Source organism: Hyaena hyaena, unplaced genomic scaffold, assembly GCF_003009895.1.
Source record: "Hyaena hyaena isolate Hyena2069 unplaced genomic scaffold, ASM300989v1 scaffold_1022, whole genome shotgun sequence".
Lineage (NCBI taxonomy): Eukaryota > Metazoa > Chordata > Mammalia > Carnivora > Hyaenidae > Hyaena > Hyaena hyaena.
In genome coordinates this window covers 16,101-42,715 of record NW_024081656.1, presented here as the reverse complement: position 1 = coordinate 42,715, position 26,615 = coordinate 16,101, and the positions used below count along the sequence as shown (strand labels likewise).

The following is a 26,615-nucleotide window of genomic DNA, read 5'->3' as shown; positions in this document are numbered from 1 at the left end:
CACATTTTAAAAAAGGGACCACAAAAACACAGGGTATTTTTCAGTTTCATTTTGTTTTGCCCAAGAATGTGGCATGGCCATCTTTCCACATTAATAAACATTGACCTTCATCACAGTTTTTATGGCTGTAATTTATCTGAGTCCCTTATGGATGGGCACTAGGTTTGAACAACCAAATTTATCAATCCATTTTATAAGCACACATTTTGATAAAGCTACAAGGTTAGGTTTATGTCAAGGACATAAATTTAATTTATAATATTTTAAAGAATGACATGCTATTCTAGAATTCACTTTGTGACAGAAATGCATCTGCATTTATACGCATATGTGTGTGTGTATATATATATATGTATATATATATATGCTATTGTACGAAACAATGAGTTCAAACTAATTTCCATATTACTCAAAAAATGTAGAGAAATCCTCAAGTGATAGAGTCTTTATAGATTTAAGGTATTCACTCTAGTTTGAGAGTGCTGGTCTTGCCAAGGTTATTACAGATCTGGAGGACACTCAAGGGTCTGGCTGGTTTGGGAACTTCCTGCAAAGTGGACCCCGCAAACATCTGAAGGACCCAGAATACCGAAGACCCATCAAGAAACCAAACCATATTTAGGACTAGGTCAACTTCTGAGTATGTTGAATAGGAAGAGGAGCTTTAATCAAAGACATAAAAAATGGTTGCTTGGTAGTTTAAATTCCAACTGTTGCCTCTGGGGACAAAGAGTTATAAATTACAAAAGTCAAACGATTCACTAGAGATCTTTGTAATATATGCACAAATAATTCTAAGTGAGCCGAACAACTCGATCAAAGCTGTATTGTTGACCCAACCCCACTACTTTTAGCACTTTGATTGAAGGGGAGGGAAAATATCAGTAATTTTTCTGAAAGTGAAAAATAGCGACACTGCATCTTGGTAATTCTGCAGAGAATAGTTTGTATCGAAAGGGACATGTAGCAAAGAACAAATTCACATGTACGGTCTCATTTTAAAACTTGCTTGGGGCTTGGAAATGTTTTCACATTTTCCCACAATTTACACAGGAAGTTGTTGTGTAGCAAGGACATAATTAGTATTAAATATGATTAATTCATACTGTGGGGAAACTCAGGAAGTGTTTTGTGTTTTGATACTGAACTGCGGCTTCTTTTTCCCCAATCTCCATCCACAGTACAGTTGAGTAGACATTTATAGGGCATTCATTCCCTGAAATTCTAAACAGAACGTCAGATTATAATCAGGGAACTTGGGCCTTTCTCTTCCAATGACTGGGAAATCTAACCATCTTATGATTACATTATTATGTCATGGATGTTAAATTTTCTGCAATATAATGAAATCCATAGAAGACTGTAAAAATTAACTCAAACAGATAGATATGTCATTCCACCATTCAAATAAATTCCATGGCAAAAGACAATGACTTCCCATTTTAGGGGGCTTTATATTGCTGAGTACCAAGGTAGACAGGGGAGGTGAGCAGCAGAGGTTAGCAAAGTGCCACTCACTACAGTTGCCCATGAAGCATCACCAGTATAGTTCCCTGAAGATCTCCTAGTCCCTTTATGAAATCCCAGCAACAGCTGAGGAGCATGGGATTCCTTTTACAGAAGGTACTACGATAACAGGGCTCTCCTGTAAAGACAGGATCTAGACCAAATTCCCAATCAAACATAGGGTTCCTACATCCCCCTCCAATCAGGCAGTTTGCTATTTAAAAGAGAGGACACTTTAACAACAAAAAGGAAAAAAAACTGCTTGCCATTATAATAGTTACAAAAGAACTTTCCATGGGTCTCCAGCTTTTCTGAAAATTAGTTTTATGATTTTTTTTTGGTTGATTAAAGCTAACCTTATTCACTTTTAACATTCCTTTTTTTTTTTTTTAAATTTGAGGATCCCATTCCATATTAGCCATGCTCTGGAAGAAAAATGTAGCTCATTAGGAGTGGAAATCTATAGCAGCTGCTAGTCTTTCTGTTTTTGTTGTTGTTGCACAGTCTAGAACTTACTCTGTGTACTAGAGGGACTGGCTTCAAAATCCCTAAGGCCAATCATCTCATCTTCCTCCAGGAGGATGAATTCCTCCATCCTGAGTCTTCAGGCCAGGATGCAGGTATCCGACCTATTATCAGGGGCATTTGCCCAATGTTAAAGACATGTTTTTCCTTTCTCAAAGTAAATCAACCAAAGATCCATGAAAGGAAAATCACCTACCTGGGATGTAAGAAATCTGCAGTAACTAGATACATTAAGTGAATACACACTAACCAAACTGAGGAGCTTCACAAAAATGTGAAAAAAGCAACATACACAAAGAGCAAGATGGTTTCAATAAGACAGGCTTTCTTATCCTCCTCAACTTGTTTTTTGCCAAATTTAGAAAGGTAGAGATCATGGAAAGGAGAACGTAGGCTCATTTGGATGAACACAAAGAAGATATTAAAAAGTCTAAGGTAAAAAAAAAGAAAAAAGAAATATTTGGAAATTCCAGATTTTTAACTCTGGCTTGCCATTTTTAAGGACTTTTTAAAACATCCATAAATGGGCTCTCAGGGCGCTGGTGTGAGTCTTCAGCGACATCTAGTGGATCGTAATGTTACAGTGTCTAGCTGCAACTTCAGTTCAAATCAGATCTTGGACCTCAGTGCCTCGCCCTATCTTAACATTTTCTGTTTGCAGAAAAAGACATATATATATATATATATATATATATATATATATATATATATATATATATATATAGGTGACCTTGATTTACTTTAATTCAATAAGTCTGTCTGGGTTTAGTCTGAAGATATGAACATGGAATAAACTGTTAAGTTGCTTAGTCAACCTGGCAAGGAACATGGTTGGGAAGAACCTGAGAATATCTAACAGAGGTTCATGCTGAGACCTGGGTTTTAGAAAGCTGCACTGTTACTCAGATTGATTTAAATAATTCAAGTGGAAGAAGAAAGGGCTGCAGTGTAAACAAACACTGAGGTAGTAATTACGTGACTATGGCCAATGCTATTTCACCCTTGTCAAGCGTATTATGCTTCAGACACTTTTCAAAATGACTTGACATTTTTTCTGCGTGACATGTTTTGAGTTTGATACAGTGAAAACAGCTGGTTGTCTCCTGCTGCCTAAAACACCCAGCAGTGGAGAAGTAATGGCGAAGGCTCTTTGCTTCTCTGCCGGATCGCTTAAAAAACCCTGCTAAAAAAACTCACTACTGTCACATGCTGGTCAGAAGGCAGGAGGGTGTGGTTGGGGAAGGGCAAAGCCTTGGCAGATAGCTGGACCTGAAGTCCTGGTCCCCATTCCCCTCCTTGCCTGCCCAGGTCCCAGTGACTGACCTTGGGGATGGTATTAACCTGCCAGTTCCCCACTGCTAAGTTGGAAAGCACCAGCCAGCTACCAGCATTGTCCCGACAGGTGAAGTCATTGGCATAGTGCCCAAGGTCAAGTCTGGAGTTAGATCACTAGACTGTAAACTTTGTGCTGGCAGGGAGCAGGTCTCATGTGTTTATGAGTACAAATAGGACTGCCAGGAGAACAAATAGAACAAAGAATGCCCAGTTGAACTTAAATTTCAAATTTAACCAGGTACTCTATATTCTACCTGGCAATCCTACTGTTTGCCCAGAGTAGTCCAACAGTAATTATCAAAAGCTCCTCTTTACTTTTAAAAGTACCTTGACTTGGAGATATAGTAACTCCTTTTGGATCCCGAACTCCAAGCCCATGCCAAGCACATTGGCAATAATGGAAGAGGCCCTCCACTGTGCATCTTACACAACCAAACGAACGGCTGATTGCTGGATGGGAGATCCAAGGTAAGCAGACGTGTCTGAGATGGTTGCTAACTTAAAAACTGCCCTCTGTTATACAATTTGGAATATCTGTTTCATGAGAAATTTAATTCATCAACAGATATGTACTTGATGACCCACAAGCACAGGACTTGGGGGACACTGTACAATGTCAAGTGACAAGGTAGCAACCATCTCTGGTTCATCCTGAGCTGAATACAGTATACACATAAGCAAACAGTCCCAGGGCTGACTTCTGACAGCACTCTGAAACAAATAGAGAGGACAAGAGAACACAAAGAGAGATGGGGGAAGGGAGAGGAAAAGGAAGGGAAGAGGATGGAGGGAAAGAGGGAATGAATGATAAAGACTGACGAGGGAAGAGAGAGAGGATAGAAAAGGCAACAAAAAATCAAGAGTAAAAGGAAGACACAGAGGTAGGCAGAGTACAAGCAGACACATAAATAAGGAGCTACATGGCATATCTTTGAATCAAAAAAGGATTTTCTCATTTAAGAGAATGGAAAGACATCAAAGGGTAAGATGATGTGCAAACAGGTATCACCACCAACTGTGGTAACAGATTATTTTGTAAAATGAAAAAAAAAATGAAAGAATGCATTTTTTTTCACAAAGAGAACCATTAAGAATTCAGATTTGACAGTTGACAAATTCAGTTGTTCCTCAGGGAAAGACACAGCATCTACTCTCTATTTGCCTTACATACATTTCACTCCTCAACTGATTTCACTTCTGCACATTAATTGGGGCTGGTATTTACGATAAGTTAATGACAGAGCCAGTCAGGAATGCCAAAACACTATCGTTAATATCACCACGGAAGAATAGCTCAGCAGAGATGTGCATCATAATTAATGTCACCTACGAAATTATTTTCAATATTCAAAATATTTAAGGGAAAAATTGGTGGTTGTTTAATGCGAGAAACAAAAGCATTGTGTAACTGATTCCAAAATATCCCAACACATTAAAAGGAGTGGAAAGGCAAATATTATGACAGACACATAAAGCACAGTTTATAACAAAGATGGAAGGCTGAAAAAGATCAAAATAATTTGGAGCTATAAAAATTATTGCTATTTTATGGCATTCTTGAAAAATAGGTATATTTTAAATGAAATTTTGGTGCCTGAAGTAAAGTTTGCAAACATCCTATATCTTTAGAATACAAATACAAATGTGTCTACCAGCTCTCTCCAGCTAGTAAATTGATGACACAGACGTACCTCTTGCCCATTCTAAGCCAGAGATGGACATCTGCCTGAAAAGTCACCCAAGATACACCTTCGCGATACAGTCATTAAATTCAACTGTCTGACCAAGAGGACCAACTTAACTCTCACTTCAACCAACCAACCTCCAATGTGCCCTGGGGTGGCCAATGTCTCCAAGGTTAAGAATATGCTGATTTTAACTGCTCCACTGAAACCTGGGTTCCCAAAGAGACTATGTGTGCATCTCCAATCTAGGTCCATGGAAGAGCAGTGAGATCACTCATTGAACCACAACTCCCAAAGACTGGACTCTGTGCTGGGTAACAAAGCAGAGCTATGGGATGCCCTGGGGCTTGGGACCTCAGTGTGGCTTGCAGCTCAGGACTTGTTCACTAGAACCACAGGGAACACTGGAGCTTGCCCATGAATGATAATGGAGGAATATACGTACCCTGATTTTTATACATTTTAGAGGAAAACCCAAACCCACTCTGCCTTGGCCATTTCTGGTATCCCCAGGGCTGTTCAGATGGGGTAGAGGTAGGGAAGGGAGAGAGCATGAAAGGGATACTAGTGGAAAATTCTAATCGAGGGAAGAGCAGCAGAGTGAGAAGGTACTTAAACAACTCTGAGCCTGGTGCCCCTCTCATGTAATCCTAATTTGTGGCTCAGAGAAGTTAAACAACTTGCCGAAGAACTTGTCCAGCTATGAAATGGCCACACTGGACTTTGAAATTAGATCAGTTTGACTCCTAGATCCATGTCCCTTTATTAGCTGAGGCTGCTTCAAGCAAGAGGAGCAACTATGGTACTTCTCATCTCCTCCTGCATCCCCTTGTTCAGCTCCATGATGGGATACAGAGGTGCAGAGGATGCAGGGATGGGGAAAGTGCAGGGGTATGGGGTGCAGAGATACAGGGATATGCAGGCATGCAAGTATGCGGGGATGCAGAGACGCAGGAACGAGGGAATGGAGAGACACAGAAGTCTGGAGATGCAGAGATGTGGGGATGCAAGGGTGTGAGGATGCAGAGATGAGGGGGTGTAGGGGTGCAGAGATGCAGGGATGCAAGGGTGTGGAGCCTCAGAGATGTGTGGGTATAAGGATGCAAAGATGCAGGCATGTGGGGAGAAGACGAAAGTGGTAAACAGCAGCAGTGTGGGGAAATTCAAGTGCAACGGACCATGGCAGTCCAGGAGCTGCCTGGCATGTGGCATGTGGCATGTGGCAGAGGCTGCCTCCCGGCCGCTTGCCCCATCACACAGAGTGCAAAGCCGCCCGGAAGGTCCTGGCTCCATCTGCAGCTCGGCACCTGACTGAAATGCAAAACAGTCCTCCAGGGGCCACATGAAAGCCTCATCATTCCATCCATTAAGGAGTAAAGCCTTCCTTCTGAGAGGTGCAGGCCCATCAGAACTGTGGTCATTTAACATGCATTCGGGCACAAAAAGAGACAGAGGTTGTTGCCGGCGGGGCAAAAACAAACAGATTCCATGGTCTCCTCTGAGAAACATGAAAGTCTAGGCTGTCATAAAGAGCTCCTTTTGTTGCTTCAACATCAGAGCTGTCTGCTTCTCTGGGGCCATGAGCCAAAAGTTCTCTTCCAACCAGGGTTCAGGGTTCTCATCAGATGCACTCACTGCCTGGCCAGGGGCAGGCACCAGAAATGGCTCTAACCATGACTGGCTACATCATCCAGAGGTCCCAACACAAAAGGAAGATGCAGTCCTCTCTATTAAAAACTATTAAGACTTTTAAGGGTAGGGACGTCACCAAGACAGTGATATAGGTTATCCCTGACTTTGCTCCCTCTCAAGAAAACAGCTAACATCCACTCAAGAACAAGACACCACTGAGAAAAACCTAGAACATGGGGGTGAGGCGGAAGCACCCCCACACCACAGAGACTAAGACAGACAGCATTGGGGGTAAGAGGAGCAGCCACACGGGCACCCATTCCCCTCCCCCAGGCCTGTGCAGGACAATGCCAGGAGGCCCCCAGGGCCTCCCGTTCCTCCAGCTGGAAAAGAGAGCCCAAGGGTGACAGCCAGCCTTCCCCAGCATCGCAGGTCACTCGAGGGGAGCCCCTACCCTGACCTCTCACCACGGGGACCGCAGGGGAATCTTCCAGGCCCAGACACTGGGGCTCAGACTGTGATGAAGAAGGGGGACGGACTGGCAACAACCAGCACATGGGTCTTGGCAGACTGGGTTCCTGCCTGCAGTGGCCAGGTGGTGACCCCAACCGGCGGCTTGTCTCCCCTGCACAACCAAGGTGGGGTGTACTCTGACCAGAGACCTTGGTGGGGTGGGCTCTGCTCCAGAGACCAGTCTGCCCCCACTCAGGTGAGGTGCTGAGTCACAGCCCCACCTGCTGCGGTCCCACGTGACCAGAAGGGCTGGCCGCAACTCCTGGGAGCTGTGTTCAAGAGGCAGGATGGCAGAGCTGATCCCCCCACCCCGAGGTCACAGCCAGCACTGGGCAGGTGGGCCTCCCATGCTGTGTCTAAGCCTGGTTCACAGCCAAGGCTGAGGGCAACCCCTGGCCCCTCCTCCCCTGGGAGTCTGTTTGGGGAAACTAAGAGGAGTCTGGGCTGTGCCCCACCTCCCACCCAGGCAAGGGGCTGAGACACAGAATCCCCCCCACCCCCCGAGCAGAGGCCCTGTCTGAGCTGTACAAGCCCTGGGCCGTGGCCTGAGACCCTGCCAGGGCAGGGAAGCTACTTCACAGTCCCACCTAATACTGAACAACGCACCCAGGCCCACCGTCTCGTAAGCCTGACCAGGGAATCCAGGCCAGCACAGCGCCCATCCTACAGCCTCACTCGGGTGGGGCCTGAGCCAGTAGGGCTGCCCAGCGGTTGTCAGCCAGGCATGCCCTTCCCTGTTCTCAGAGCTCGAACACTTGCCTTGCCTGAAAAGAGACCATGATAAGAGGTCCCCCCTACCCAAACACATGTCCAGCGGTCACACCCAGAAGCCCACACTGGGCCAGCTGCCGAAGGACTGCGTCTGCCAAGGCAAAACTGGAAGAGGAGCCCCATTATTCAGACATGCAGACACCAGTGCAAGGAAGTGAGGATCACACAAAGTCAGATGGATGTTGGCTGAACCGATTCCACTAATAATTTTACACTACATGTAAGTCAAACCATCATTCTCTATGCATCAAACTTATACAGTCAATAAGTAAATTATTTCTCAACAAAATGGAAGAAGAATGAAAATTATAACATTTTGCCAAAGTACATAATTTAAGATTTTTAGTATATTTCTACTTAAGTAACCAGAGCCTATTTCCTTTTGCCTTTTATGTAAGTAGATGTGTAATTTATCTACAATAAAGTAAATCAAGCTCAAACATACAGATAACAAAAAGAATGTGTTGTGGGCTCATAAACAAATAAGCAAATTAATTTAAAAAAATAATTTCAATATGGTAACAGCAGAGTATCAAACCAAGCTTGGGCCCCTATGTGCCCAAGAATTCAGCCCTGGCTCTAATGTTCCCAGGCAGGTCAGAGAAGCCTCAAGTAAAGGGGCAGAAAGCCCCTCTATTACACAGACTAAGAGGAAAGCGAGTAGAGGCTGGTAAACCCAGGACCTGAATACAGAGTGGGCTTTCTAGAATCAGAAGCCAGGACACCACTGACAGTAAAGCAGATGACAATAATCTATCACCAGTTACATGCCCACAGCCAAGGTCAACAAAGCCCGCCACAGCAGATCTCCATGTTCACTGCCAACCCAATACACAGCGATTCAGGGCCAGCCTCATGCCAGGGCCCATGCTCAGGGCAGAGAATGCATGGGAGAGCAAGATACACATAAAGCCCGTTTGATCTTTGCCCGAACGCCCCAGAATGGTGGGATCCTGAGGCCTTATAAAGAGAATGAAAAGGAGTAGTTGCAATGCGAGAAGACTTAACGGGCATTTGCCCACCCACCCATCTCTTCTTTCTCTCTTAAATGAAAACTTTAAAAAATTCAATTTTGATTACTCCCAAATAATTTTTTTGTAATAAAATAAGCAGCATCCCAGATAACACTCACATCCCCTCTGATCCCAGTGCTAATACCAGGCCCCTCCCCAGATATTACCAACAGACCTTTTCCTCTGTAACAACAGACATATATTCACACTCACTATCTGTATGATCATTTTCTTAACCTAAATTTCTTAACCTAAATTATATCACATTGTACACATAACTTTTAACCCTGCCTTTGATTTTTAAAGTTAACCTATGTTCTGGACATCATCCTTGCAATTACCTGCATATCTGCTTCATTCCTTTTAGCTACTCCCTAGAATCCCATTGCATGGATATACCATTGTTTCCAAGAAGACACAGTAGTGTTTCTAGAAGCAGATGCCAGATGTGGGGTCGATGGCTCATAGGGTCTGTGCATTTTTAGTTTTATAAACTTCTGCAAACCTGACTTGTAGGGTGGCTATACCAGCAGAGCCCCATTGCTCCTGGCCTTAGCAACATCTGATATCACCACCACCATCATCGTCATTATTATCATCGCCATTCTTTTGTCAACTGATTAGTAAAAACAGTATTTCACTGCTTTAATTTGCTTTTCCTTGATTATTAGAGAAATTGAGCACCTTTGCTTTTTCCATGTAATTCCACTCCTGTCAACTGACTGCTCACGTCCTTTGCCCATTCTTCTGTTCCTTCTTTACAATGGATTGATATGAAGGAGTTTTTACTATGATATCTTTGTTATTGGTATGAGGAGTTCTGTCTCTATCCTCGATACTAGTCCTTTGTCTGTTGCCTGTATCACAAACACTTCTTTAAACATTTCAAAATTGAAAACCCTCTCTTCAGAAGTACTTAGCGGCAGAGACTGGTACAAACCCAGAAAGAAGGTACTAACATTAGTGCACTCAGGGTCTGCAGCACACAAACTCCGATGTGCTGTTTCCCGTTGGAAAGTTCTCAGTGTCGCAGCACATGGGATGTTGGAAACCACCATGAGGGACAATGGACTGGGATGAACGCAACCTCAAGGGATTTCTGACAGTAATCATTACCAGGTTCGATTATCTGCTAGACAAAGGCAGGGCTCATTCTCTCTCTAGCCAGTGAACCCTGACATGCAGACACTACAATTAGAGGCTAAGAATAAATTAAAAGCACGTCTTCTCTGCCATGTGGAAATAATGAACACAAGGGCAGTCTAATGATATTTTTTAAAGCTATAAGTGAATTATAAAAACAAAGACAATGGACAAAACCGAGAAGTGACTCACAACGGTCTCAGTGACATGTACCACCTACCTGCTGTTGAAAACACAGATGAGAATGTATCCCTTACCCCAATGCCCCTAGAATATTTTTCCTTCCATGATCATCTGAAATTTACTCTCCTAAATATCTCACCATCCTGAAATGGGAAGTGGCCTCGGGCAACGTGCTGCTCGGTGGCCTGAATCTCCTCTTCTCATATGTATTCATTAAATCCTTATCGCCAGCGTGCCCTGGTTCCCAATCCTCAACACGATAACCGTGCAGCGGAAAATGGTTACCTCTCCCAGGAAAGCAAATATGACAACAAAAGCTCTCCCCTCATGAGGTCCTGGTGAACTTTTCGAATGGGAGCTGCGCGCTGCCACACTGGAAGAACATACATCAGCAACTTGAACCCTAGCAGCAGACACTCCCAGGGGAACACAAAGGACTTCCATGCTCAAGAACAGGAGTCACCTGCTCCACCATTTCCCCATCTTTAGTCTATTAAACTTAAAGATAAGGGGGAAAAGGCAAGGGAAAGAAACAAAGAGAGCACAGCATGTCTGACAGATTGCATCAGGCACCTTCAACTGCTGCTGGCTTCCTGCCTGCTCTCACAAGCCTCAGTGGAAAGATTCTGAAATCTTTTCCTTTGCAGGTAGATCCAAGAAAAGAATGAATGGATGAATGAATGAATGAATGAATGAGTGAATGAGTGAATGAATGAATACTCAGGGCCCCTGGTACAGAAATGCTATAGGTTACAGATGTCCCCACACACAACATCAACAAGCTCACTGCAGGAACATCTCTCCAGAGGTGTCTCTTGCTTCATCTGAGAGCAGAGCTCCGTACTCCCTGGGAAGAGCATCCTGTGGATTGTGAAGGGTGACTTCAGAAAACGTAGGAACAGCAGCAACAATAGCATCAAACACTGCAGGAAACGATGCTGTAGCCCAACAGAGCAACAAAATAAAAACAACACCTACCTGACTCAACTGAATTCAACCTATGCCTTTGACAGTCTGCTTTCCTAAGTCATTATAACTTCCAATCACTCAACACCAGGTCTAAGAAAGACCAGGGAAATAAATATCCATAAAAAAAGGATGCTTTCTAGAAAGTGCAATATTTAAGCTCTCTTCATGGAATCAAAACCAGTTAATTTCTGACCCTAGGTCCACCACATCGTCTCATGTAACCGGGCAATTTATTTAACTTTTGTAACCGTCAGTTCTGTCATTCATGAAGTGGGAGCAATAATAATACCTACCTCCCCCCAAATGTTACCTCACCTGACAGTCTAAAGTTTAAGGCACACCTTGTGATTCTAAGTCAAGATCCTGTAACTCCTCTCAAATGATATCCCGAGGCAGGATATGGACCTGGCAGGAGGTGTGATTGAGATTCAATGTTAAAACCTGCAGTTAGCGGGTATGACATAAGAGACTTGTAAAGTCTATTTAGGTGGCTCCAAACTAAAGACAACTTTGCTGAGTTTAACCTGATAGTTAATGTTGTCTCTGAAGTGGAATAAATAAAGCCACAGACTCCAGACATCTGTCCTTGTTATTTCTAAGAGCATGGTGGTGCTCCTGGAAATTTAAATGGGAAAGGCATGCTCTCAGAAAACCACCTGCTCTGTAGTTCAATGTCATTTTTTATTTAGAAGGTCACAGAAAAATTTGGCACAGAGAGTCAAAAAGAGGTGTAAGATATAAAAAATGGCTGGTATTTAATAATGAAGACGGAATACTCAAGCCAATTACAAGAGAGGTTTCCTTTAGAGCTACTAATGAAACTGGAACAGGAATATAAAATATGTCCTAGCGGCAGTCTCCTGTTTGTTTCTCATCTGACACATAAAGAAACTTGTTTAAACAATAATGAAACTAAACTGCACAATTAGTTAGCCTCGTGCTCCGAAATTGGTTGATGATTGCGAAGGGAAATTGCTCCATGTCTTTTTCTCCCTCTGCCTAGTATCTGCCATGTGTACCCAGGAGGGCACAGGTATGGCCAAGGATGGCTTGCCCTTGGTCCCACCACTAGGAAGGGAAAAAAGCCAGGATTCAAACCAGTGTCTTTCAGCCTTTAGAAGACATTCTCTGGACAGCTCATCCAGATTCTTAATCAGCAGATAAAATGAATCTTCTTTTATTTCCTCATAATCAGAAAAGCATTTTTACCAAATGAAAGTAGGTTGTGGCCCATTGTGCTTTGGCCCTGAGTTTTCAGAGAATATTACTATGAAACTGTAAATCCTTCTCCTCCTCTCCATTCTTGCTTCCTTGAATCAGAACCGCCTCTGAATGTCAGCCAATCTGATGTGGAATGATGACAAAAGCCTCTAAAACCTAGAAAAAAGTTTTCTTCATGGTGGTTGTAATGTTCTCAGCCACCTGAAACCTTTTAGGAAGAAGCATAAATCATGAGCATATTCATATGTATAACATAATCACTTCCAAAAATGTCAGAGCAAAGGTTTGATTTGGTTCTGAATTTCTTTAACTACACAGCAAACTAAGATGGAGTGAAGCAAGTCATTTCAACTCCACAGTTAAGTTCCTAAAATCACACACACACACGAATGCATATGAACACATGCATATACACATGCACATGCACGCATGCACAAGTGTGCACACATGCACAATGCATACATACTGTACACATACACATACATGCATATCAGGTATACATACAAACATATGTTTAAATATGAATACATATCACATGTACATATGCACATATACATGCATACACATGTATACACACATGTATATGAATACACACATACATTTGCACACATGTGCACATACATACACACACACACACACACAAAGCTCTTTCTCTATTACTCATAAGAAACTCTTTAAATCTAAAATAATAAAATTATTCATGGGGGCATGTGGAAATGATCCAATCAAGCAATCATTTCTTGAAATCTCTCCCTTTTTCGAGTTTAAAGTAGGAAGTTTATATCTATTTAGAAGGAAGGAAAGAAAAAGAAAGAGAATTTTATTCTCAGAGGTGTTTCCCTTAGAACAATGGTTATGCTGTAGAACTTGCTGTATTTCTTAAAAGAATGAGCATGCAATCTAAGGACAAATGATTGCTATCCTTCCCATGTGAAATGTCACAACCTCATGGACCTAGGTAACTCTAGATCAGGAATGAAAATCAAACCAGCAACACCCTCATCCCCAATGACATGAAGTAACATGAAGTCTGACAGGACACATGACTTTCCCAAGGTCACACAGCTGATTAGCAAAACTTCCAGGCTGCTGGCTACCTAATGAAATACTTCAAGGAAGAAAATTATTTTTCCCACAATTAATGACTACTGGCATGAGAAAGGTTGTTTTGTTTTCAATTTTGTTTATTTTGTTTGTTTATATAAATAAAATATATTTTGCTATGGACAAGTGCAATGTAAGATCTAGAATTTTCCATGAGAAGCTGGATGTCTCTTATAGCTTTTAAAGGTATTCCAAGAACAATGTTAGAAGTTAACTTTCTGGTAGACACAAAGTTCAGATGATTTCCAGCCACTACCATTCTTGCTATCAAATACTCATTCTTAGAGACTAAGTCTCCCTTAGAATTCCTACTTGTACTGTAAGAGGCTATCCCTACCTCAGACATACTGCTTCTGTAGCCCTGATTATACAAAGTAGGAGAGTGGGTGGGAACCTGCCCCAAAGAGGAAACCCAAGTTTTAAAAGCATTTTTTCCCTTATAATTTTTCTCTTTTCCAATTTTAAACATGTTTCTCTACAAGCACCTACATGTTTAATAAAATAACTTGATAAGTACTCATTTACTATAATATTCATTAAATAAAATTGTCTGGTTTATAATTAATTAGTATATTCATACATTTGTAACCACATATTGAATGGCAGAAAATTATTATTTGGATGAGGGAAATTGGCAAATTCATGAATTATTACAAGTGACAAGAAAAGCCAACTTTTTCAATAAATGGCTACCATTAATAAACAAAAGCAGCTTTGAATATTACAGTGATAATTTAATCACCTCTGGTCACTCCATTAGTATTTACTTGAAGAAAGGATCAAATTTCTTTTCCTAATAAAATACAGATGAAAGCTTCAAGAATTACTAAGAATGTACAACCCTAGTGATCATCAGTCAACTGTGGATTTTAGTAATTATATTACCATTAGGAATCTTAATTCTAATAAGACTGTGGGCATTAACCACAAGTCAGGTGTCTGCTCTCATGGAGCTTATGTTTTTCCAGAGGAGATAGAAAATAACAAGCAAACCCTACTGGTGTGCTTAAGAAAAAGCAGAAACTGAGTCAGGAGCAGAGAGCAGACACAAAGACATAGTTGGAGATGTCTGTTCATCCGCATCTTGAGCAGGGTACATAGTGAGTAGGTACATGGGGAGTTCATTTTTTATTCTTAGTATGAGCACAGTGTAAGTGTAATAAGTAAGTATGTGTTGACTCTATTTACATTTTAAAAGGTCACACTGGTTACTGTGCAGAGGATAGATCTAATTCCCAGGTGAGGAAGAATTTCCCCTATATACATATCTCTAACAATATCAGTAAAGTTATATTTAATCATTTTTATTAAATCCTTTTATCTTATTAAGAGATTTTTTTTCATTTCTTAAGTTTCTGGGTCAGAATTTACCACTCGAAAGAATTTCTTTCTGAAGAATTTTGATAGACCTTTTCAATAACCCATAACTTTAATCTTAAATTTGTTGCCTTACAGGATTTTGTCCAGTGAATATTAAGGTCAATATGAAAACTTGTGGCTCCATAACCCAACATAACTTATTGGTCTTTGGAGAATTACGTATGAATTTTGGGTCACCCATCTACTTTGTAAAACCTTGGACATGTCACATAGCCTCTCAATCTTGTTTCTTTGTATATAAAACAGAGATAATAACAGTATCTCACAGAATCATGGAAAGGAAAATAAATGATGTACTGCCTATTAAGTGCTTAAGCCAGTGCCTGCACTTAATACATACTTGTGTCTAATTATTTTTATCATTGTTACTATATTCTATTCATATTTATTAACCAGCAAGGAGAAATGGCCTAAATTGTTAGTCGTGTAAGAAGTTGAGAATTAGGATTACCACACCAAAGACATGTTGTGTGCATTATGAAAATCATATCACAAACTAACCTGAAAATATCAAAGGTGAGAATTAATTCATCTGTGTATATGTTAAGTGCTTTATAAACAGGCTTAAGAGAGATTAGAAAATTTCCATTGAGTTGTCTACTTTCTGGCTTACAACTAAGTTCAGGTTTTACTTTAAGAATCAATAGCAGTTGCCAAATCCCTAGACCACAAAGATCCTTGGTCAAAAATCAGCAACCTAAGGACACTGCCACTGGTGCCAAAGAATTTTCTGGAGAAAGATCCAGAATAATTTCTGGGTTCTGCCAATGACCTCTGCAGTTAGCTATCTTAATGAAGGAGACTAAAGTTTCTGTACATATTCTGTGGGACTCTGAATATTATGGTTAACAGAACTACCAAGTGTCTACCTAACATTATTGTAGAAATACCAAGGTGGCCCTAGTGTCCCAAAATGTCCCCTTTAGCCAAACTGGCTGATGTCTGAAACACCACAAGCACATTATACATGTGAAAATAATAAACTAAATTTTAAAAGTATTTGTAAATTGGAATGTTCAATAAAGTTTAAACTGGTAGTGTTTCATTGTGTATAAAATATATTATTTAAAACAAATGTGTTTTAAACAAATATTTATCTTAAGTAAATATTTCCAGCTTTGAGAAAGTCCAATTGAGAAAACCCAAAAGTTGTAAGAATCAGAGAACCAATGACTTTGTTAGGAAAGAAAGTGCTCTCAAAAGCAATAATTTAGATTTCTATAACCACTATTAACTACTAATTGAGATATACATGGTCATGATAGAAAGAATGGTGTAGCAAGGAAAACTAGGAAAATGAGGAAAACACACAGGCATTTTACTAGATTATGTTTGTTAATTAAATTAGATTAAAGAGCCAGAGTTTCTAAACACATAAGTAGCAAAGAAAATAGAAGGTCACTAATATGGAAATGTTGTATAGACAAATAAAAAATAACTTTCAAAGGAGCAAGTAATTCAATTTTCCCCCTCTGATCTATAAAGTAAGATGACTAGTCAAACAAAACCAATTATTTTTGCTATTAAATTGCATTTTTTATATTTAAATTTATTACTATTATCACCTTTATTTGGATTTAGAACACATGATGGAACTAAAATAATTAATCTGTAAAAATGATAAGCTTTTGAGAAACAAAATTTACATTTTAAGATTACCAACAAAAATGCACTTTTCTCTTTCTATCAGCTAGAAAATGGCCTTGTGTGGTACTTTTGGAACAAAGAAGTCTTTGTACTCACTGTTTAGGTGATGTTAGAATGCAGAATATCAAATCACTGGAGGCTGTCTTGCTCTATAATGATATATTGTTTAGTCTCTTCATCTTTTTAATAAGTGCTCCCTGCAACTAATTTAATCAAATTCAATAAATTTGGTTATTTTTAGAACACAACCACATGGATCAAACTACATTAAGTTTTGATGAGAAAATGTATAAATGCCAGTCAAAGATATAATTATGATGTCCAGCATACAATGAAAAGTCACTAGACACATGAAGTGTGGGGGGAAAATCACCTCAAGAGAAAAAGGAGTCAAGAGAAACAGAAATGGCTCAGGTGCTGGAATTACCGAAGAAGAAATTTAAAATAGCTCTAAGGTACGTTTAAGGACTTAAATAAAACAACATGACTATAATCAGTACATATATTAGGAATTTCAGCAGGAAAGAGAAATTGTAAAAAAGATTTCATGCAAATCCTCAATCTGGGGCACCTGGGTGTCTCAGTTGGTTAAGTATCTGACTCCTGATTTTGGCACTAACAGTTCAGAGCTGCTTGGGTTTCTCTCTCTCTCCCCCTCTCTCTCAGTTCATCCTCCACTTGTGTGCTCTTTCTCTCTCAAAATAAACTTAAAGATTAAAAAAAAAAAAGAAAATTCTTGAACTAAACATACAATATATAAAATCAATGAAAGAGTTTAACAATAGATTAGAGAATACAGAATTAAGGGTTAGTGAACCTGGAGACTAATTAATAGAACACAGATTGGAAACAAATGATTAAAAGAGCCACCATGACTTGTGTGACAGTATTAAGCAATGTAACATAGCTATGACTTAAGTTCTCAGAGGAAACGTAAAGAGAATGAGGCAGGTAAAATTTTGAAGAACACAGTGTTAAAAATTTTTCAAATATGGTGACAATATTCAACAGTCTCAGCAAACTCTAAGGAAAATAAATATAAAGAAAATCACATCTAGAAACATCCTTAACTTAGACTATACAGTATGGTGAAAAGATAAGGAGAAAAGTCATGAAAGTAGCAAAGGAATACAGAGGAATAAAGATAAAAATGATGGCTGACATCTCATCAAAAACATTAAAGATCAGAAGAAAATGGAATTATACTTTCAAAGGGCTAAATAAATAATAAACTATCAAGTAAAAATTCTATAACCAGCAAAATTACCCTTCAAAACTGAGGGCGAAATAAATTTTTAGATGAACAAAAGGTGAGAGAAGTAGTGACTCCCAGACCCACAATGCAAAAAAAAATATTTTTTTAATTAAAAAAAAAGCTAAAGGAGGTTCTTCAGCCTGAAGATAACAGATGGAAACTCAAACCCATTGTAAGGAATGAAGAGTTCCAGAAAGGGCAATATGCAGGTAAATACATTGTGATCTTTTTTCTCATTTAATTTTTTTTGGAAACAGCTGAATAAACCAAAAATAAAGCAAAATAAAAATAGCATTAATTATGGCATTTATAACATATAAAAGTACAATACCTGATAATACCACAAAGGATGGTGTTAAGTAGAATTAGCCTGGTGAAAAGTTCTTGTTCCAGGTGAAGTGATACTTCATATGCTAAATTAAGTCTAGATACACTGTACACTTAAGGATGCTTACTGTAATCCTTAGAGCAATACATATATATATATACATACATACATACATACATGTATACATATATACACATATATATACATACATATATTTATATATATATATATATACACACACACACATACATACATATATTTAAAAAGATAGATTAGAACTTTTCTGGGTGATAAGGGTCATATCTCAGTTTGTGGAAGTCCCACAACCTAGAATAGGGTCTAACATGTACTCAGTCCTGAATAAATGTTAAATTATGCTAAAAATAGATATATATGAATAAAATTAACAGAATAGAAAATGGTAAGGATCAAGAAGAGGCAAAAATAAAGTATCGTTAGAGTTCAGAGGTGAGTAAATTATATGGCAAGCAGATCAAATAGTTTTAATTTTGCACTTATGGAAAATAAGGATATTATGGGTTCTCTGTATCTGGGGACATTTCTTCTAGCTGTGGTGGAGGTGAACCTTGAATCTCCACTCAGTCAATACTCACTCTTGGGTGAGTCTTTGTTCCAAAGTCCCTTGAACTAGGTGAGCAGACTAGGTGAGGTCTGCTAGTTGTGCATTGTGATAATGGCCTGTACTTCTCTTTCATGTCATTTATCATGATTCAAATGTAATAATTATGTCATCACAGCTTTAATATATGTCACTGCTGTTAGATGATGAGCTATGTGTACAGTTCAGCATTGGCTTAGCTCGTGGCCATATCCACAGCACAGTGCCTGACACAGAGGAGGTTATGGACAACTACTTGTTGAATTATCGTAACACATGAGGGATGAATGAAATCTTAGAAATCATCTAGCTATTACAAGTGCATCACTTCATGAATAAGCAAAGATACCACAGTAGCAGATCTTTGAGCACATAAATGGTCCAGGTAGGGGATAAGAACTCCAGGAGCCGACATTTCAAGGTCTCTATGCCTAGACTCTGTGTTGGGTCAAGCTGAGGCTCCACCTGTTACCCTCTCTTCTACTTTCATGTGACCAACATTCAGGGTCCTGCACATAACATGTGACCACCAGAAAACCAATTAACACAAAGCTCAGTCATACACTGACCATATGAAAAGTTATAAGGTTCTAACCAAATGAACAAAAACAATAGTGTGTGTACACGGAGTGGCTCTAATTTTAAAATGTTCACATTTAAGGATTCCTGGGAAACTATTTATACATCAGTCTTGTGCATAAATGAGATGTGGCCCCTAACTAAGAAACATCGCAATGTAGTATCTTAAAATGTAGATGACTAACTGTAGCCCCCTGCCAAGCTGATAAAAAGAAAAACAAAACAAGCAATAGGCATGTTCTCAAAAGTTAGATCAGAAAAAAGGGGTGGGAGGGGGGATACTTATTTTAATAGTGTGAAAATCTCCTCTTTTCATTTATTTCCCTATAGACGTGACCCCTCTCTTTCTTGCTTATGCATAGAACATCAATTTGCTACCTCTAAGAAAAGCACCATTTCTAATTCTGGGGCCCAGGCTTCTGTGCCCCATCTCCTCCCTCTGCAAGGAGCTCAGCCCTTCGATCAGGCAAAAAGGAAGAGGATAGATTGAGGCTCGTCAGGAATAAAGGCTAAAAAAGCCTGTGCGGATCGTGATTTCCTCACTCGGGAAGAACTTCTACTAAAGCCTTTTTTCGCTTGCATCTACAACGTGCAGGTTTCGCCAGGGCAACGCCTCACTGGCCAGCAGGGAAAGGCTGTCAGGGAAAAGGACACATCTGCCCCGCTGCCTGCTGCTCCACTGCCCTTCCTAATCCTTTCCAGGAAAGGCTTCCTCCTCCCAGTGAACGGTGACATAGGTGGCCTTCAGTGGAGGGCACTGGGGCTCCTGAGTGGGGCCAACACTTCACCTGGGTCTCCCTCAGCAGGGACCTCCCATTGCACCAGGGGTGGCGAGGAGGTGGCCATGGGAAGTGGTCCCGCAAGTATGGAGGGTGGTGTATCACCAGCCCAACTGCTGGGAGATTTCCCCTCATGGTCCCTGGCATCCTTCCTGCTCCAAACTCCTCACCCCAACATTGAAATTAGGCCACTGTGTTTGCAAAGTAGGTGTCTGAGGCTTGGGGATGACCAGGAGGGGACATCCAAGACATTCCATTCCCGAGTTCCTTCCCACTCACACTTTTGTTAGCCTTCTTCCTGTCACCAGGCTTTTTATTTTCCTATTACTTACAGAATAACAAACAAAAATTATTATAGAAAACCTTGCAGTGGAAAAGCCTTCTGCAGGATACACAATTCAAAACCACATTTTTTTTTCTGCTGTGCACCAGCTCTGTGCAATTGGCACTTATTGGAGACAGCTTTCAAAGAAAATATGTTTGCGGTTCAAAGATAAGCAGGTTTTTAGTAAACTGTCAAAAGGACTTTTTTTTTCATCTTCTTCACTGCCAATGGAAAAACCCAAAAAGAAAGAGTAAGTAAGGTTGGGACGAAGCATTCTCTCCAAGTTCTACTACATGTGTAGACCTAGTTTTCTGGAAATTCATTAATGGCTAGGATAATCCGACTTAGGGTCTGCTCCTACCACTCCCTCCCCACCTCCAGTTGGGTCTAGCATCAAAATAATGAGGCAGAAACACTAAAATAATCGCATGTGATAATTAAGACACAGGTTCTTTTTTTCAAGTCTTTGCATTATAATTATCAATCTCATAGGAGTTTTATATTTAAAAAGCCTATGTTAATTCAAAGCACAAAATAAAAAAGCCAAGATGCCATTTTAACATGGCCTCTGTTCATATCAATTATAAGTTGACCAAATGGAGAGAGATCAGAGAATAAAGAACAAAACCAAGAGAAGTCCACCCAGAACCCAGAGGCCGCCCATAGAAAGAGACAAGCCAGAGGGCTGAACTGGAGGACATTGCATCATAGGTTGTTCACACATGCTACCCTTCCAACGCTGTATTCTGCCTGCTGCCCCAGTACAGTTTTTGTTAAGACCAAGTCAATTCTATGTTTAAGGACCTTACAGAGGAGACTGCTGATGTGAAGGCCATATGCCCACATGCCCATGAAAAAAATGTTAAGCCTCTAGAGGTCTGTAAGACAAAATTTAAATGAAAAATAAAATCCTGACCATAAAAGAGGCATAACTTTCTTGTGGTAACTTTTTATGATTCTACCAATGGAAAACAAATCCTTCACTTCCAAGCTCCTGAATGAGGTAATGAGGCAAAGGCTTCAATTAACCTGAAATAAGAGGCAGACCTTATCACTTCTTCTCTGTTTGGGCAACAATGAGGAGGGAGCTACAACTTGAAGCTATGAGGTTTAGGGAATTTCACAAAAGTACTCCACCCCCCCACCCCCCACCCCCTGTAGGAAAGCAGACCCCCGCTCCCTCTGCTCTTCCTGAGCCAACAGCACGGGGACATCCTTGGCATTATTTTACTGTGAGCACATGGTAGTCTGAAATTTTTTTGATAAAAAAATCCACTGGCAGGGGTTGCCAAGAGGTCAGTGGAACCCAGATTAACAATTGATCAGCTCTAATGGACTGTTGTAGCAATAAACCCAGCCCGTACACAGACCTGCTACCCTGGTGATAGCAGCGGGGTGGACATCCAAGCTGTTAAGACCTGCACTTAATAGCACCGAAGCTTCTCAGCTTCAAAACCTTCATCTCAGAAGATACACATTCTTCTATGCACATCCATTTTCTCAAAGGCCTCTCTCTTACAGGTTCTCTCAAAAGCACACATGGTTTACTCTGACCCAGAGAAGATTTCACCAAGGTCTAAGGTCCAGGTAGTAAATGATGCTCTGTAATCATTTTTTTTAACCTCTACCACAAATGTAGCCCTTAATATTTCTCTTGTACATTATACAAAATAGATGACCAAGGGAGGAAAAACTAGGCTCCCCTTCTTTGTTCCCAAGAGAACAAAAACTGTAACACTCCACAGACTCTTTTCTTGGTCGCACTTTCTATTTTTTGGATAGAGATGCCGATGATGCATTTACCCCTACAACACCACATTTGGCAAGGGAGTCAGTTGTGCTACACCAGAATTCCACTATAAAGCTTTCTAACAGGAAGTCGGAGCACTCTTGAAGGGAACATTAGCTTTCAAGGGACAAAAAAGAGTGTCTCTAGGTTAGCTGACCTAAATCACAGAACATTTGTCCTCTGCTGGAGGATAAATAATCCTCTCAAGTCATTAAATTATTCCCTCTCTTGCCCACTCATGTTTTGTAGACAACTGATCTCAGAATAAAATTAACTACATGAGCCATCAACATCAGATTTTCTAAAATAGTCCTGATTTCTAATAATCTTTTTAACTCTCCTACAAACTCATTTTTTCCTGTTGGACCAATGGATACAAATGTTTGCTCCAGAAAAACTCGGGAACAAGGACATTCTCTTACATAAGAACAATATACAGATATCAGAAAACTTAACATCAATACAATATTATTATCTAATGTAGAGTCCATTTTCAAATCTTTGCTTCTGGTTCTGAATCTAATTGAGGATCAAATGTTGTATTTCATTTTCACATATCTTTCATGTCCTTCAGTCTGGAACAAGTCCTCAACGATTCTTTCTTTCTTTTTTTTTTTTTTTTTAATGTTTATTTATTTTGAGAGAGAGAGATTTAGAGTGAGAGCAGGGTGGGGCAGAGAGAGAGAGAGAGAGAGAGAGAGAATCCCAAGCACTCTCCATATCATCAGTGCAGAGCCCAATGTGGGGCTTGAACCCATGAACCATGAGATCATGACCCAAGCCAAAATCAAGTGTCAGACACTTAACCAACTGAGCCACCCAGGAACCCCTCTTTGTCTTTCTTGACCTTGGAATTTTTAAAGAATCTAGCCAGGGATTCTTCCTAAAGAAGAAGCATTTATGGATGTTGTCCTAAAGCTCAACACACATCTGGAGGCACTTGATGTCCCTTTGTCTTGTCATCAGTGACATTAATTTTGATTACCTGTTTAAGGCAGCGTCTGCAGGTTTCTCCATGTAAAGTTGCTATACTCCCCTTTGTAATTAATAAGTAATTTGTGAGCAGATACTTTGAAATTGTCAATGTTCTATACTTCATCAAAAGCTTTCCTACTAGTTTTAGCATCCATTGAAGACTCTTGCCTAAATCATTACCATAATCTTCTATCTCCACTATTTCTTCTTTATTTACTAGTTGGCATTCTACTGTAAAAGCTTTCCCTTCTGTTATCTATCTATCTATCTATCTATCTATCTATCTATATCTGCTTGTTTATTTATATCTTACTAGAGTGGATTCAGGGACTCTTATTCAACATTCTAATATCTTTTGAGTTGATAAGAGTTTTTGTAATTGACAACCAGAATACTCCCCATGAGGAGACAGTTTCTCTTGACAACACATTTAAGAGGTCTCTACAATCCTCACAGTTACAAAGTTGCTTCCTGATTTTCCCATTCAGTCCCTCTGGCCCACTCTAAGAACTCCAAACCCTGTGAAGAGGAGGCACAATGAAGATATATGTGGCCAGTAAATGGCCTCTGGACCTTCCTACAGCTGTCATGGAGGCGTGGCTGTAGGAAGCAAGGTGCTTCTTGCTATATTCAGCTGACTCCTCCGGCCCCTCTCTTTTTTTTTTTTTTTTTTTAATATTTTTTTTTTTTTCTAGGAGAGAGAGAGAGACAGCGTGAGCAGGGGAGGGTCAGAGAGAGAGGGAGACACAGACTCCGAAATAGGCTCCAAGCTCTGAGCTGGCAGTCAGCACAGAGCCCGATGCGGGGCTCAAACCCATGAACCGCGAGATCATGACCTAAGCGAAAGTCGGACGCTTAACCGACTAAGCCACCCAGGCGCCCCTCCTCCGGCCCTTCTCTTGCAGCTTTGCTCAAAGAGCTGGGATGGCCTCTCCACCTCTATCCTAATGTTGCCAATAGCTCCCGCACTTCTCCACCTCTCTCTGCAATCTCTTTTGCTTGGCTACGGTCCTGGCTCTATTTGCTTCATACGTTGGTGTTATGCCTGAAAATGACCACCAAGTGGTGAGGGTTGATATTTTCTCTTTCTTTGCAGACCCATTCTTCACCCTTCTGCACCTAGCTCAAATGCTTCAGAAGCCCAAAATATACCAACCACTCCAGTAGCTGGATTCAGCAAGTGGTGGATACCAGCAAGATATCAGAAGACTAGATACTGTTTTTAAGGTATTATCACCACAAATGCCATCCTTCTAGCTCACCACAAATGGCCACAGCCCTCTATCAAAGACTCTTTCCATACAGCTACTCTTCCTGAGTTTTGGACACGTCCCACTCTTGTTCCTCAGGCCAGGAGTATGGCTAGCCCTGGGGTAGAACACCGCTGCTTGTTGGTTTCTCTATAACCAGGCCTTTGTAAATACTCCCATATAAATAGAACCACACCTTTGTAAATACTTCTTTATTAAGCTTTCCTCAATTACCCCCATTTAAGTGTGTGGGTTTTTTTTTTTTTTTTTTTTTTTTTTACCTATAGATGGAGAGGGATGAAGAGGTACATCCATGGAACAAAGACACAGCCAAAGGCTACCTTTGGCATCACCACCTCTTTTGTGCTTGAATATTTATATCTGCCTTTATCATTCCCAAGAAATGGAAACACAGCAAAATAAACACTACCTCCTAATTGTGACCACATGCCACTAAAAGAGATACATGCTAGCAAAGCACAGACTTAAGGATTAAAATTCATTCCTTCTGTTTGCTTAGCAGTGAGGTAACACCACTGAACTCAAAACGACAATACAGATAAAATTTCCATCAAGAGGGACCAAAGGGAACTTCCAGGTATTATTCAATTCTCTTGTTGCCTTTTAATATGTTTTCTATGTATATGGCAACATCAAAATCCTTCTCTGCCAAACATGGGTGTGTCATAGTTGGTTATAAGAGCCACTGCAAGAAATTTATTAATTAGATGTTCAAATTCCATGTTACTGAATGCTTTAATTTTTAGATATAATTAACAGTCATTTCAAGATTATATCCATCACAATTTTGAATTCAGCCACCTAAAATGCAGTCGGGAAAGTGGGATTTCCTAATATTCTGCTGCCCAAAGTTTTCCATCTTATCAATATACCATTAGGAGCTCTGGTTATTATTGTTAGCTGACTGATTAAATCTTCCAGGATAGGGGAGGGGTGTATCAGAATCTGGTCATGTGTATGTACATGAGTGTTATCATTCACTATAAACTGTCAGGGGAGAAAACTGTTGACGACCACCACCCTGTCCCGCCAAGAAATAGGTACACTATTTTAACTGTGTATCATCCTCCTGAAAGTCTTTCTCCCCCACTGAAAGCTTCTGCTTTACGTGTTTCTGCTATACGTAGTGTTGTCCTGTTGTCCGCAGCCCACACACAAACTTTAACTGAACTATAGTCAACTGGTTACCTGCAAGTCTGCATCGAACTCATGTTTCAGATGTGCCTCTTCTGCAGCCTCCACAAGACGCTGAAAAGAGAAAAGGAAGTATGATGGATCAGAAACGTGGCCCAGACCCCATGCATCCATAAAATGACTCATGTTTTTCCATTGCCCCCAAATGATAGATTGTATCATGGCATGTGCACTGTGACTGGTGCCTTTGCTCTTTTGAATTGAAGAGAGTACCATCGGTGTCAAAACCTGGGGTTTGCCTTCATCATTCAATCATAATTTTTTCAGCAAGTATTTGTTGTTATGTGTGTATAAACACACATGTGTTCTGCATCCATTTTCACACTAGTTTGGAACAATTCAAAGACACTGGTCCTTGAGGCCCAATAATAATGACAAAACCTACCTAGAAGAGTGATTCCTTAGATACAGAAGGCTCTTAGTCAAGATTTATTGAACTTAATTGAGTGCAACACTAAGTGAGCTAACTTTCTTTCCCTTCTATTCAGGAAATACTACTTACTTTAGTTCCCTCAATCATTCAAAGCAATTCCTTCTGCACCTACTTCTAGGATGTAATTATCAGGTGACAATTATTTGAATTTATGTTACATCAATGCCACTGTGACCATCTGCATCCCAGTAAGAAAATCGCTGAAAGTAGATTAATAAGCAGTACCCATAAATACACAACTCCTGTTATTCCTTTTAGCTAATTAAATTCAACCAAACCATTTTCTTATGAAAAAAATTCATGAAATTCCATTTAAAGGCAATTAGTCAACTATAAAAATCATTTTTACTTTAACTTGAATTTACGTTTAAGTTGAAAACATAGGTTAGAGAATATTACAGAAAACTCATTTGGTGAGATACTATTTCATTAAAATTACAT

The 26,615-nt window shown here is 40.2% G+C and overlaps 1 protein-coding gene across 1 annotated transcript in view; it reads right to left on the bottom strand.

The window, feature by feature from the left end:
* Positions 1 to 25,795, bottom strand: part of CACNA2D3 (calcium voltage-gated channel auxiliary subunit alpha2delta 3) — a gene marked incomplete at its 5' end in the record, with an annotated part of 605,771 nt that extends 579,976 nt beyond the window's left edge. Inside the window, one exon of the mRNA XM_039221819.1 lies at positions 25,736 to 25,795. Coding sequence (XP_039077750.1) covers positions 25,736 to 25,795 — 60 coding nt within the window. The remainder of the gene's footprint in view (positions 1 to 25,735) is intronic.
* Positions 25,796 to 26,615: the final 820 nt, after the last annotated feature.